At 48.6% G+C, this 15,389-nt stretch overlaps 1 protein-coding gene across 1 annotated transcript in view; it reads left to right on the top strand.

Annotated features, from left to right (window-relative positions):
- The window catches only part of LOC134368466 (PWWP domain-containing DNA repair factor 4-like), a 13,709-nt gene extending 3,460 nt beyond the window's left edge, over positions 1–10,249 (top strand). The window contains exons 3-4 of the mRNA XM_063084932.1: positions 3,590–5,218; positions 9,986–10,249. Of these exons, the coding sequence (XP_062941002.1) occupies positions 3,590–5,218; positions 9,986–10,249 (1,893 nt within the window). The remainder of the gene's footprint in view (positions 1–3,589; positions 5,219–9,985) is intronic.
- The last annotated feature ends 5,140 nt before the right edge of the window (positions 10,250–15,389 follow it).

Raw genomic sequence — 15,389 nt, 5'->3', positions numbered from 1 at the left:
GTCGTATTCCCGTTAGGACAAAACCAGAACGTAAATTATCCAGAAGACTCTAAGCAGACCCTAGATAGAAGCTCTTCTTGCCATGGCCCATAGCGTTTGGTGAGAGGAACATGCACTGTTTTGATTTAACACACTTGCCTTCTGGTTGTGTCTGTTAAGGAAGCATCAGCTTTTGTAATCAGAAAAATCACTGGGATTGCCGTTCTTTATCTGTTGAAAGTGTTTTCTGAAAAGTTTTCACACTGGAAAAGAGCTGCCAAATGTGAGTAATGAACCATATCCACGTGGGGTGTACAAGTCTTAAGGTGTTGTAACTGTCTTATAGAGATATATTTGTTGCATATGGTGTAAAGGGATTCAGAGAACTATATCTATAAATATATATCTGTATGCATAAAAATCCTGGAGCACATGGACTCACGTGATTGGAACAAGAGTTCCTGGGTGATTGGACTACTGATGCTTATTATGCTCATTGTTTGGTAATTTTGAAGATCATTTTAGATTTTTCCGTGTGTGCTTTCAAACCGAGGAACTAAACGGAACGCAAAGTAGCATTCCTACTGGAAGCAAGCACACGGGGGACGGGTACAGACATTGAGATGGATTGTTGGCTTCCACGCCAGGCATCTTGGGTTTCTAACATCTGCGTGTATGGGGCCGTGAGCGTGCGTGAGCGTGTAGGAGAAAGAGTGGCTGCTTGTGTTTTGGGGTGTGGGTGGTCACGCTTGAAGGTGCTCTGTCACACCTGTTTTCTGAGTGGGGCTAGCAGGTCCAGCTGAGGGGAGCCCGAAGCGGTCGAGTGACCTTTTATTCCTTCCTCCTGTAGTTGTGTGTCCTCAGGTGAACCCTGGGCTTGAGAGCCCAGCACCCTTGAGTGAGCACCCTCGTTCAGGGAAGACTGTGTGCTGATTGTCGTCTGTGTGCTGAAGGTACGTGTATTTCATCATCGTGACACCTTTCCTGTTACGTCAACCAGTGTGCGTGAACAAAGACATACATACACGCATTTATTAAGGAGAGAAGTTTCGCATCACAGAACATAGAATGTGAAGTCAATAGTGCACTAGGTAAAGTGCAGAAAGCAGTCATGACACTAATTTGGACGACATATAGGGAAAACTAGGACATATGAACGGAGTATTGGCGGTGGAAAGATAGGAAGAGTAGGACGGGTAGAACAATTGCTGCTTCTGCAGAACACATTCCTGTGATGTCAGAAATTCCATGAGAGTTTGGAAATATCAGGAAAATTTTGGCGTAACGAGACTCTTGGAAATGACGTAGCAGAAATGGGCACTAACTAGGAAATATATCCAATTATGCTCTCATGTTAGCAACTATAGTGTAACACAGTACGTGCTTGCACATGCACAGGGATGCATAGGTAGTGCGTTGGAAGCACGTACACCATCGTCCTCATAGTGAGCATCTGTAAGGTGCCAGCCCCTCTACACATATTTCTATGCATGTCATGTTCTCACAAGCTCATTCAATGCGTTGAAAATCAGAAAGACACAATAACTTCAAAATCCCCATTTTCGTTACACTCACACAGATGGTCACAAACACACGATTGATGTTAAATCCATGTGTCCATGGCATCCGCGATCCCCAAAGCAGTGGTTCTCCCTGTTGTGACGCAGGAACAGACTAGCATACGCCAAGCAGCATACCATGGAAATATTTTGGAATGCAAGAGGAGGAAAATAAAAATGGCATCTACATTATGGATGGGATTCAGATATCAGCTCTGTTTCAAAAAGGCATGCATCCCTGAGTTGGTGAAGGGAACGGGATCATTAGATCCACACTTTATTGGCTCACGTTGCTTCCTCTTTTGAATTTTCCAGATTCGCTTGAGAAAAGACTACATAGGTCCTGAGTATCTGCACTAGTTCCCACCTGATCACAAAGAACAGCGCCCTTCAGAAGCACGCAGCGGGGTAAAGGGTGTGCGGACAAGCGATTGGAGTGTGAGAAACAAGAGACCCAGCTCACAGAACCGGACCTGCCTCCGTCCACGTGACCTTCGGTAAGACTTCCCCATTCACTCGCTGCCATCTAATGTTGACATTTCGGGGTACGATCGTCTTTGCACCTCACTCTATACACACGTGTCTTCATAACGAGCATCACATCTTTGGTGTTGGGAGACAAGAGTTTTGCACCAGAGTATAGAGGTTCAGGTCACAACCCATGACCGGTTCCTGCAGAAATCCCTATTAACAGTGACAGCCAGGAATCATCAAGATGACCTCACAGACCTCTGGATTCTGAGTCATGCTCTTGAACATGACATGGGGCTGGCTCCCAGCATCGGTATGTAGGAGATGGCCTCGGTCTTCTTGGGGTGGACAGGGAGGCATGGGCACCCTAGGAAGGCAAAAAACTAATGAAGCATTTTCCTAGGTTGAAGCCCAAGGATCTCAGAAGCTGCAGAGGGTCCAGGAGAGTGAAACAGTATCCCTGACATGACACCCACGTCCGCATGCGGATGCTCTTCCGCATGCAGTCGTTACAATTAGGTTACACGGTGGCTTCGGGCTGTTATAGAACTCTTCTGGCACCTTCCATATTTTTCCCCAAATGCTTGACACTCATCTTCCCCTCTGTCTAAGGCCCACTCTTTTAATACCTTGTTTTATCTCATCAACCTCCTTGAGCAGGGCGCTTCTAGTTTCACAAAAGGAATCCTTTCCTCATACGGTTCTTCTTTTCCTTTTTCCCATTCCAGTCTCCTCCAGGTCTTTCCACTGAAAACACGAGTGCAAGCATCTCACGGAGAACCAGGTGGAGGAGGACAGCCAATGCAAGCTGGGAACGCTTTGCAGTCCGGAGGCAAAGGAGGCGTATTAGAGCAGGGGTTTTGAGGGAAGACCTGAGTCAGCAGTGGGAATGACAGCCAGAAACCTCTGCCCCTCATCATCACCTCTCAGGAGAAGAAACGATTAAAGTGAAAAGCACAGACGTAAGGGCCCTGACGAAGTCTGAAATGGAAGGCATGGGCTCTTCGGCAGGGGCGCAGTGGAAGTTCAATGCCACTGCGGGAGAGGAAAGGGGGTGCAGAAGAGTCCTGAAAGTGGTACTGGAGAGGCTGGATGAGAGAACAAAACTGGGCCGAGGAAGAAAACCAGATGACCAGCAGACCAGTACAAGCTCCCAGGTGAAAAGCACAGACATAACGGCCCTGACGAAGTCTGAAATGGAAGGCATGGGCTCGTCGGCAGGGGCGCAGTGGAAGTTCAATGCCACAGCGGGAGAGGAAAGGGGGTGCAGAAGAGTCCTGAAAGTGGTACTGGAGAGGCTGGATGAGAGAACAAAACTGGGCCGAGGAAGAAAACCAGATGACCAGCAGACCAGGACAAGCTCCCAGGAGAAAAGCACAGACAAAACAGCCCTAACGAAGTCTGAAATGGAAGCCATGGGCTCCTTGGCAGGGGCCCAGTGGAAGGTCGGTGCCCCAGCGGGAGAGGAGAAGGAGTGCAGAAGAGTCCTGAAAGTGGTACTGGAGAGGCTGGATGAGAGAACAAAACGGGGCCGAGGAAGAATACCAGATGATCAGCAGACCAGTACAACTTCCCAGAAGGTAGCTCAACAGCCGGCAAGTAGACCCCCTCGTAAAAAGTATGGTAAACGCAAAGGGGTCGTTCGGAGGAGTGCTGGGAAGAGAGAAGCCTCAGGATCACTGCCAGTTGGTGCCGAGAGTGAGGATGCCCTGTGCGGTGACAAATCACGGGTGCACACGACCTCTGCCCCTGCTCCAGCAGAAAGGCCAATAAAGGCATCACGGAGATCCAGCGCGAGCCACGATTTCCCGACACTGTCGGGACACGAGGGTGAGAAAGAGGGCAAGGCAAAGGCACAAGCCTCCACGGTTACATCCCGGCGTCCCACAGTCCTGGAGGAGGGTGCATGTGCTAATGATGGACAGGTGGCCCCATCCCAGCCACGGGGTGTCATCCCCACTGTGCCCATAGCTCTGAACGCAGAGGCACAGGACACCTGGCCGAAGACCGTGGCTACTCACTCCGCGTGCTCTGCGCTCTCAAGGAATGCTGAGGACTCTGGGGAGGGGGCCTCGAAGCCAGGCGTGGAAGGGGCGGCCGCTTCTTCCGGGTCCCCTGCCCCCTCCAGGTCCCCTGCCATGAGGCCGCGTGACTCCCTCTGTCTGGCAGACAGAATTAGGAAGCTAAAAGCGGCAGTTTGTTCCGAAGGACTGCAAGAACGCCGACCTCCTGCTGACTCAATGTCTAGGAATCCCATCCGCAAGGCTAAAATGGCTGGTGGTAAACGAGGTGGACAACCTGCCAGCATGGCTCTGACACAGGAGCCTCCTCCAGTTGAAAGAGGAACGATGGTGTGGTTTAAATTTCAAGACCACCCATTCTGGCCGGCTGTGGTGAAGAGTGTCAGTGCGTCGGAGAAGACCGCACGGGTGCTCTTGATTGAGGCAGACCTGCGCCAGGAGAGGAGCGGCATCCGAGTTCCTCTTCGAAGACTGAAGCCCCTGGATTGCAGAGAGAAAGACAGACTCCTGCAGAGAGCCAGGAAAGTGCACGAGCAAGGTGTTAACTGGTGTTTCTCCCTCATCTCCCACTACACACAAGCCATCGGCCGGGGTTCCTTCGTGGGCTCTTTCCTGGACTATTATGCCGCCGACGTCAGCTACCCACTCAGGAAAGCCATCCAAGAGGGCCCGCTGGAGGTTGACTTTCCAAAGGTGAACTATGCCGACCTGGAAGACTCTGAGGAGGAGACCTCCCTGGGCGGGAAGAGGCCCTGCAAGAGGATTCTCCCCGACAGGATGAGGGCCGCTCGGGACCGGGACAACCGCAAGCTGGTGGACTTCATCGTGAAGAGAAGGGGGGCCGACCACCACCTCCTGGACATCTTGAAGGGCAGGAAACAGTCCAGGTGGCTGACATCATTTCTGAATTCACCAAGGCACAGGCTCTGCGTTGAAACGTACCTGGAAGATGAGGACCTGTTGGATGTTTTGACGAAACATCTACAAGAAATCTATACACAAATGGACAACACCATGCTGACTCTCATAAGAGACGACAAAGTAAATTTTGTTCTGGAAGTTCTCCTGCCAGAAGCAATCATTTGTTCCATCGCAGCACTTGATGGGCTGGATTACCAGGGGGCAGAAGAGAAGTATCTGCGAGGGCCCCCCGTGCACTACCGCGAGAAAGAACTATTTGACAGAAACGTCATAAAGGAAAGGAGAAAGAGATCAGCAACCATGAGGACGGCTAACTAGGTCTCCTCCTGTGCCCCTACAGCGACAGACCCTTTTTCTTCTATCTTATCGCCACATTCCCATACCCCTTCCAAAAACGGTTCTAAAAGGGAAGCAGAAAGTGAACGGGTCACCTTCGCCTAGTCCACATGTGAGTGAATGAAATCCCTGCGTGCACTAAACCTTTGTCAGCCTTGTGCAAGACCTTCTTTGACTCTCTGTCTCCCTGAAATTCCATCTACCACAGTAGCTCTCCCTCAATGGCCGAATGATTTCCTGAAACGGAGGGTCTCCCGGCTGTCTTCTAAACTGATGGTGACTGGATCCTCTTCCTAGAGCCATCTGTCCCCACGTGGACGGCAGCTAGCCTCATCATATTCACAGTCTAGCTACTCTACACCTATGAGCCAGGCTGACTACGTGGTAGCCCATCTACTCTCATATAAGTTCGAGGAAAGCAAGCACTTTGTTCTGCATCCTGTACCCCCAAAACGTAGTCATTTGTCTCAAACCAACCGAGCTTCATCTTCACGCTTATTCGTCGGCTAGCTCCAACAGGTTCCATCAGCACACATGCACACCGGCAAGTCATTCCAGGAGGCTTGAGCAGTAGATGGGCCAGGGCCGGGAATGTGAAAATGAATTCTAGAAACAACCTCCATTCGGCTAAACGTGACCCTCTTTGGAAGAGAATTAATTAAACGCACTCAATGGAAGGAGAACTTCTGAAGCCCATGAATAGTTATACTACGTTAATACGAGGCGTGTTTTGAGAATAAATGTTGGGAAAGCTAGTTTAGTTTGAAAACTTGATGTGAAAATAAACATTGATGGCTTAACAGGAACCTGAGTGCATTTCTAGTTTAGAGGAAGTCAACTGCTCCTGTGAGACCACGCTGTGTGTTCACATGGCCACGTGTTGCTTTAAAATTTGCAAAGTACCTGTCTGGATTCACAATAAATCCATGGTGTCTGTTGCCTTGAAATTCTGCTTCGTCATATTTGAGACCGTACCAGTTTGAACGGGGCATTTCTGAGAACATATATAAACGCACTTCCAAAGAAACCGTATTTCGGGAATTGTGATGGCTGCTGTTGTCATGGGTTAGAGCAGGTTAGAAATGTTCTTCTCATTCTAAACAAATATTCACTTTAACGCTCGATTTGGTATAATTTTAGAAGAACGTCTTCCAGGTCGTGTAATCATCAGGCCCTACAGAAGCCTCTTTGGACTCAGCCTGCGAGAGAGAAAGGCTCCTGGGGCACACGGCCTAGGCACATTCCACGTGATATCTTCCTGGTCCTGAGGATTAGTAGAAAACACAGCACCTCTATGCTCTGTGTGGACCTCATACACCGAGACGGCACGCTTTAGTTACGCTCTAACACTGAGACTCTCTGAGTCCAATCTATGAGCCAACTGTTCATCTCCATGATCTAACACATTCTTTACCACCTCGTGCACCCATTCACTCATCCATTCATTCACTCACAGTACCATAAGTCAGGAGAGCAAGTACGGTGGTGTTTCCGCTCTGAGGACAAACTTCGGATGTCCTAGGAGAGACGGAAATCTGGAGACCCAGGTGGCAATGAAATTCTTAAGATAACGAGATATTCTACCCTCATCCTGTGAGTGAGAAATATTTATCAGCATTGCAGGCTGACTGCCTGAATTCATAACCACACTACTGGGTTTCCCCATGCTTGTGACATCATGGTTTTCTTTGATTCGGGTGAAGGGAGGTGGCCTTGTGTCCCTTGGATGTCATTTTGTCCTGGGGCATCTGTTCTGCTTCTCTTGAATCAAGGTCACTGAAAGTGATTTGGGGTGTGGGGGTGGATTTTTCGCTGCTTGGACTCTGAGATCCCTTCTAGGCTTGCTGGATCTCTAGCAGAAGTGTGTGTTCAATGGAAAAGCTTGACTTTCGCCTGCCCTCGCTGACTAGGTGAAGGAGACCTCCTCTCCTCCAGTCATAAGGGCTGGACATCAGGCCCTCATGCTAAGTGTTGGTTGGGTGAGTGGCACAGAGACGCTGTGCACAGCTTTCTCAGGTCTCTACGTCCATGTGAGCAACTGACAAGGAAAGAGTGGGACCTCAGAGCTGGGTTCATCATAGTCACCCTCAGGGAGTCAGGGTCCCCATGCTCCTAATCAAAATTTAGTGTCCGGGGTCCCTAAGGGTTCTTCGGTGACTGTGAAAGTGGTTCCAATCCTGCCAGGCCTCTCAACAGGCTCCCCCCAAGGCCCCACTTCTTGCCCAGACATCCGTTGGAGCACGGCCCTAGGATGAGCGGGGGCCTGGCCTGTTCTGGACCTCCATGCGGCTGGTCCAACACTTAGGAAGGAAGAAGAGGAAGGCCGCCTGTCGATTCAGGTCCAGAGGCAGTGGCAAGGAGAGGTGACCCACCCACGCTCCTCCCTTTATTCTGTATTGACCTCATTCCTCCTCACCCAACAGATTCCTACGCTGTCTTTAGCGGGCACAAGCCCTTCCTCAGCCCACAGCCCTTCTCATGAGCCCCGGTTCTCCTCCATCCTCCATCCTATTCCCCAAACCAATGCCTTTCTGCCGTCTCTCCAGTGTCCTTCCGGGAGCCCAAGACAACCGTTTAAAACCTGGTAAACGGCACCACCAAATCAGTGCATTGTTACAATTCATGAGCACCATCTTCGTGTACTTTCTCAGATTGCCATGCTTGAGAGACCAGTGATCTAATGAGTATGCTTGGTAGAATGCGAAGCCTGCTTGTTTCCCAAAGACGCATTCTCGCTGAAAGATAAATATCGGTAGAAGGCATCTACCTTTACTGGGATAGGTTGGAAATACGTGGCTGGAGATACGTAAGGGCACGTCCTTTCATTTGTGCTAGGGGAAGCTGAGGTGAAGGAATAGGCATATCAGCCGTACTCTGAACAAGGGGTGCCTTCGCTCTATAGTTATGTCTTCTGGTCCTCGTTGTGTGTTTTCTATCGTTCTGCCTTGTTTTTGACAGAGCCCTTTTTATGATCACCTTTTATCACCACGATTTGTTGTGCTGGCGATTAACTAGTTTAAGGGACGTTGGGAGGGGAGACAAAGGGCAAGGGAAGTGGGGATGAGTTTAGACATTAAAAGCACACATGGAGCTGGGGATCCTCTTGCGGAGGGAAGAAAGAGAAGGTGACAGATTCATACGGTGATTGATAATCTTGAATTTTCTCTAGCCTGACAACTTGCCTGTAATCCCTAGCCAGATTAATGTCAGCAAAAGAGAAGAAAGAGTGAATTCAGTACAAAATCTGACAGTATTTCATTCATAATGAATTAACTCACAGGACAAATATTGGGCACCTACCACAGTCCAGGCACTAGTCGGGGCTGTAATCCAAGGATAATAATATCTGTCACCAATGAGCAACGTACGCAAGAGTGTTTCAAAAATTTCACGGAAGCATGCATGAGCTTCGAGAAAATTATGCTCAATCAAACAAGCCAGGCACAGACAGAGAAACAGTGCATGTTGTCACTCTTAAGTAGGAGCTAAAAATATAAATTAATGCAAAGAAAGAAGGAAGGAAGGAAAGAAGGAAAGATCATAACAACACACTGCACTTTCATAAGGAGAGTGTGGCACTGTGGGTAGGAGAGTGGCAAAGGGGGAGGGGGGGAGAAAAAGCGAGAAATGGATGAATGGACACTAAGAATGATGACATTTTGTAATGATTTATCCTGATTTGATCATCACACATTGTACACAGGTATTGATATTAACCTCAGTTCCTCAAATATCTGTATAATCAATTATACGTCAACGAGGAAAGAGTTCATGGAAAATAGAACTAAAACATAACAAGAATCCTTGCGTGAACTTTTTGAAGATCCCTCATATATCGAATCCTCCCAACAATTTTCAAAGTTTGATGGGGTTATCGTTATGTTCAGAAAAGTACTCTGAGAACCTGTGAGGTGATGAAATCTGCTCCAGACCACCTACTGTCAGGGCCCGAGTTTGTCTAACTCCGAAGCCAGTCCCATTCCCCAGCACGTCTTATGACCAAATAACCAGAGAAGAGCTAAGAGGTTTTGTGAGGGTTTGGGTATGTGGGATAAGGAAATTAGGAATGTTTGTTTGAAACTTGTCAAGGCTTCACAGGAGTTAGAAGTTCGTATAAAGATCCTCATGGATTCATCCACCCCCCCCCCACAATGCATGTGTTACTTCCTCAAAATAAAACACCTAAAACATATATACATTATTTATACATATATATTAAATAACACCACTTAAACATATATGACATGTAATCTTACGTATCACACATGCACACACGTGCACACACGCAGACACATATACACCGTTGCTTCTGTTTCCCTTTGTGTGGGGAAGCCAGCCTCATACAGCTGAGCACGTTTATTGACTGATCTCCAGAGCCTTCAGCCGGTCATTCGAAGCATGAAAACAGAAAATCGAGGGGAGCTATGTGAACAGTTGGAAAATAAGTTGAAATGGACAACCTTCTGGGTAGTAGCCAAGAAATGAACGGACTTCAGGGTACGGCAGAGTCTAAGCTGCTCTGGGTGGGTTGGGAGGTGCAAGAAGGCACACACCTCCCTGGGCGAGGTCTTGCAGAAGCGCTGGGCGGCTGCGAAGGGAAGGCTCAAGGCTAGAAGAGGAGTTGGAAGAGTCCGATCTCAAGTTGGGAACCAGCCGAGGTTTCTCAGCCAGGCACCACGTGCAGCCACCTTCTAGCAGAGATCTGATGCCACCCGGCAGAAGACTGGCGTCTCGGACGCCTGGCTCCCACCGGGTGCCCAGGATGCCCGGGAGAAGCTTTTACAGGAAGCCGCCTGGTTGCGGATCAAAGGGCAAGTGCGGGATGGCAGAGAGATGTTGAAATCCTACAGGCAGCAGAGCACAGTGTCCCAGAAGCCCCGCCAGCTGCCCGAAGCCCTGGGGAAGATCAGCTGGAAGAGGAGTTCCTCTTCTCCCTTCATGAGCCACCCATTGGGGCAGTGAGCCCTGGGTGAAGACAGAGGCCCTAGAAAGCCACCCGCTGCCAGGGTATGGTGGTACTGCTGCAGCCGGCCGCTGGGGGGGGCGAGCCTGCAGGGGGCGTGGTTCAGCAGGCCCCACCTCCCGCACGCACCACAAATCAGCGAGCCGGCTGTTACTGCGCAGGCGCTAGCCCACAGGCCCTCAGAGCCGCCTAGCCAGCGGGCGGTTGTGGAATCCCCTGAGGCGTCCGGTCGCCTGAGGATTCCTCAGGTAAGGCGCACACTGGCGGGTTGGCGAGGCCCCTCGGCCCAGGGACATGAGGGCGTGGGTGCGAGGAGGTCCCGGTGGACATCTGAGGAAATGTCCTGGCTTGGGTGTCGGTCCCCTGGGGTCTGCGACCGGGGCCCGGCAGGCGAGGGCGCTGGGACTGTGGCAGCGGGCCACGTGCCAGCTGTCTGGCGGGGAAGAGACCGTCCGGGTCTGCGCCTCCTGCCTGCCGGCCGACCATAAAGAAGGACACTCGGTCCCCTGAGGGTCTCCAGGTGCGTCTTAGCTGGTGACCAGGTAGCGGCCTTGCTTGGCTTTCCAGGACCTGGCCGGGGGGTTCGCTTCCCGAGGAGACGGCCGGGAGGTGGTCATTTGAATGTGGCTACTTGTATTGAGGATCATGGCTCATCATGTGGAATGCGACGAGTCTAATTTCTTTTATTCCTGTGGAGGGGGGAGGGAAGCAAAACTGAGTGCTATTCAAGATTCTTCCGTGTGTAATGGGTACACTTACCCCTTAACTGCAAAACAACCTCACTCTCCACGTAGTCATGACAGCTATGCATAAAATTAACGAACGAAATAAGAGAAAAATGGAAAGGCATTCATTCACACCCAGTTACTCCACCCATGCACTGCGATCCTATGAAACCTAAGACTTTCTAAGAAAAATGCGTGAAACTTGCTGCGGAGTGAATCTGGCAAAGGAAAGGTGCAAGAAGAGGCACAACAGGCACAACGGTGTTTTCTTTATTTAAAAAAAAGTTTTCAAAATTGTGCCTTTATTATACTATAAACGGATATGCCAGCTCATCCTTCTATGGAAATACGTCTCTTTAGGTAGGTTTGCCATCACAAACCCAGTAGGTGCACCGAAGATCCAATACACATCTGGTCATGGTAGAGGGGGCATCACGTGAAGATGAGAGAATTCCTGCCTCTGGGGAACAGTATGGGGTTCATGTCGAGATAGGGGCACCACTTTGAGACAACTTGCTGAGGATTCTGTTCTTTAGTTTTCGCCTAAGATGTAAATAAAACCCTCACTAGGGAAAGCAGGCAACAGAACTTCCCAAGTGACAGGGCTTCCAAGGTAATCCTTCCCAAAATCACGGTTGTTGACTGGAGAAGTCAATGCTCATTGTTATCTTGTTCTTTCACTCCTCTGCTAAGGAACAGATGCAACAGAAGAAATGGGATGGTCCAAAGGAGTACGCTACTCTCTTTGGAAACACTACTTCTTGGTCATCTGAATTTGACTTTGACGTTACAGATTGTGGAGTCTCCATGTAGAAAGTATTTCTCTTTTATTGTCAACTGGGTATTCTCCCTCTGCAGGCAGTGTTTGCTTTGATGTTGGACTAAAATACTGGACGCATTTTCACACCACGTCCTCCTAGAACTTGGCATCAATTTACAAACTTATTCTGCTGCTATAGAGATTTTATTGTTCTCACATGTTCCTGGGGGGTAAGAGAAGTTTAATATTTGATTATCGCCATCTACGTGTATTTATGTATCTCTATGCATCTATCTTTCTGTTTATCTCTATGCCTCTATCACCTGTTTATCATCTCCCTATCATTATCTATCTCTACCTCCGTTGTTAGCTATATCTGTCTAGCTGTTCATCTGTCAGTCTATTTTGCCATTCATTATATCTCTCAACCGTCAGTTTTCGACACGAGTATATTTATATATGTCTACCTCTGTATCCATGTATCTTTTTCCTACCTATCATCTATCTGTCTCCTTCTAATCATTCCTTATCCTTCCGTACATCTACCTACCCCCTTCTATCTACTGCATATTATACATCTTTTTCGATCCCTATATCCATCTGTCTTTATGTATCTCCATCAACCTCTGTGTCGATTTCTGTCTCTCTGCCTCTATGTATCTATGTATCTAACTGTACACCATCCACCTTTCTACCATCCATCTATTTACGCGTCTGCTTGCCTAACTTACCTACCTGTCCCTTCAGAGGGAGGGAAGAGTGTCGTATTCCCGTTAGGACAAAACCAGAACGTAAATTATCCAGAAGACTCTAAGCAGACCCTAGATAGAAGCTCTTCTTGCCATGGCCCATAGCGTTTGGTGAGAGGAACATGCACTGTTTTGATTTAACACACTTGCCTTCTGGTTGTGTCTGTTAAGGAAGCATCAGATTTTGTAATCAGAAAAATCACTGGGATTGCCGTTCTTTATCTGTTGAAAGTGTTTTCTGAAAAGTTTTCACACTGGAAAAGAGCTGCCAAATGTGAGTAATGAACCATATCCACGTGGGGTGTACAAGTCTTAAGGTGTTGTAACTGTCTTATAGAGATATATTTGTTGCATATGGTGTAAAGGGATTCAGAGAACTATATCTATAAATATATATCTGTATGCATAAAAATCCTGGAGCACATGGACTCACGTGATTGGAACAAGAGTTCCTGGGTGATTGGACTACTGATGCTTATTATGCTCATTGTTTGGTAATTTTGAAGATCATTTTAGATTTTTCCGTGTGTGCTTTCAAACCGAGGAACTAAACGGAACGCAAAGTAGCATTCCTACTGGAAGCAAGCACACGGGGGACGGGTACAGACATTGAGATGGATTGTTGGCTTCCACGCCAGGCATCTTGGGTTTCTAACATCTGCGTGTATGGGGCCGTGAGCGTGCGTGAGCGTGTAGGAGAAAGAGTGCGTGCTTGTGTTTTGGGGTGTGGGTGGTCACGCTTGAAGGTGCTCTGTCACACCTGTTTTCTGAGTGGGGCTAGCAGGTCCAGCTGAGGGGAGCCCGAAGCGGTCGAGTGACCTTTTATTCCTTCCTCCTGTAGTTGTGTGTCCTCAGGTGAACCCTGGGCTTGAGAGCCCAGCACCCTTGAGTGAGCACCCTCGTTCAGGGAAGACTGTGTGCTGATTGTCGTCTGTGTGCTGAAGGTACGTGTATTTCATCATCGTGACACCTTTCCTGTTACGTCAACCAGTGTGCGTGAACAAAGACATACATACACGCATTTATTAAGGAGAGAAGTTTCGCATCACAGAACATAGAATGTGAAGTCAATAGTGCACTAGGTAAAGTGCAGAAAGCAGTCATGACACTAATTTGGACGACATATAGGGAAAACTAGGACATATGAACGGAGTATTGGCGGTGGAAAGATAGGAAGAGTAGGACGGGTAGAACAATTGCTGCTTCTGCAGAACACATTCCTGTGATGTCAGAAATTCCATGAGAGTTTGGAAATATCAGGAAAATTTTGGCGTAACGAGACTCTTGGAAATGACGTAGCAGAAATGGGCACTAACTAGGAAATATATCCAATTATGCTCTCATGTTAGCAACTATAGTGTAACACAGTACGTGCTTGCACGTGCACAGGGATGCATAGGTAGTGCGTTGGAAGCACGTACACCATCGTCCTCATAGTGAGCATCTGTAAGGTGCCAGCCCCTCTACACATATTTCTATGCATGTCATGTTCTCACAAGCTCATTCAATGCGATTTGAGAATCAGAAAGACACAATAACTTCAAAATCCCCATTTTCGTTACACTCACACAGATGGTCACAAACACACGATTGATGTTAAATCCATGTGTCCATGGCATCCGCGATCCCCAAAGCAGTGGTTCTCCCTGTTGTGACGCAGGAACAGACTAGCATACGCCAAGCAGCATACCATGGAAATATTTTGGAATGCAAGAGGAGGAAAATAAAAATGGCATCTACATTATGGATGGGATTCAGATATCAGCTCTGTTTCAAAAAGGCATGCATCCCTGAGTTGGTGAAGGGAACGGGATCATTAGATCCACACTTTATTGGCTCACGTTGCTTCCTCTTTTGAATTTTCCAGATTCGCTTGAGAAAAGACTACATAGGTCCTGAGTATCTGCACTAGTTCCCACCTGATCACAAAGAACAGCGCCCTTCAGAAGCACGCAGCGGGGTAAAGGGTGTGCGGACAAGCGATTGGAGTGTGAGAAACAAGAGACCCAGCTCACAGAACCGGACCTGCCTCCGTCCACGTGACCTTCGGTAAGACTTCCCCATTCACTCGCTGCCATCTAATGTTGACATTTCGGGGTACGATCGTCTTTGCACCTCACTCTATACACACGTGTCTTCATAACGAGCATCGCATCTTTGGTGTTGGGAGACAAGAGTTTTGCACCAGAGTATAGAGGTTCAGGTCACAACCCATGACCGGTTCCTGCAGAAATCCCTATTAACAGTGACAGCCAGGAATCATCAAGATGACCTCACAGACCTCTGGATTCTGAGTCATGCTCTTGAACATGACATGGGGCTGGCTCCCAGCATCGGTATGTAGGAGATGGCCTCGGTCTTCTTGGGGTGGACAGGGAGGCATGGGCACCCTAGGAAGGCAAAAAACTAATGAAGCATTTTCCTAGGTTGAAGCCCAAGGATCTCAGAAGCCGCAGAGGGTCCAGGAGAGTGAAACAGTATCCCTGACATGACACCCACGTCCGCATGCGGATGCTCTTCCGCATGCAGTCGTTACAATTAGGTTACACGGTGGCTTCGGGCTGTTATAGAACTCTTCTGGCACCTTCCATATTTTTCCCCAAATGCTTGACACTCATCTTCCCCTCTGTCTAAGGCCCACTCTTTTAATACCTTGTTTTATCTCATCAATCTCCTTGAGCAGGGCGCTTCTAGTTTCACAAAAGGAATCCTTTCCTCATACGGTTCTTCTTTTCCTTTTTCCCATTCCAGTCTCCTCCAGGTCTTTCCACTGAAAACACGAGTGCAAGCATCTCACGGAGAACCAGGTGGAGGAGGACAGCCAATGCAAGCTGGGAACGCTTTGCAGTCCGGAGGCAAAGGAGGCGTATTAGAGCAGGGGTTTTGAGGGAAGACCTGAGTCAGC

Source organism: Cynocephalus volans, chromosome X (genome assembly GCF_027409185.1).
Source record: "Cynocephalus volans isolate mCynVol1 chromosome X, mCynVol1.pri, whole genome shotgun sequence".
Classification (NCBI taxonomy): domain Eukaryota; kingdom Metazoa; phylum Chordata; class Mammalia; order Dermoptera; family Cynocephalidae; genus Cynocephalus; species Cynocephalus volans.
This window is presented reverse-complemented; position numbering and strand designations above follow the sequence as displayed.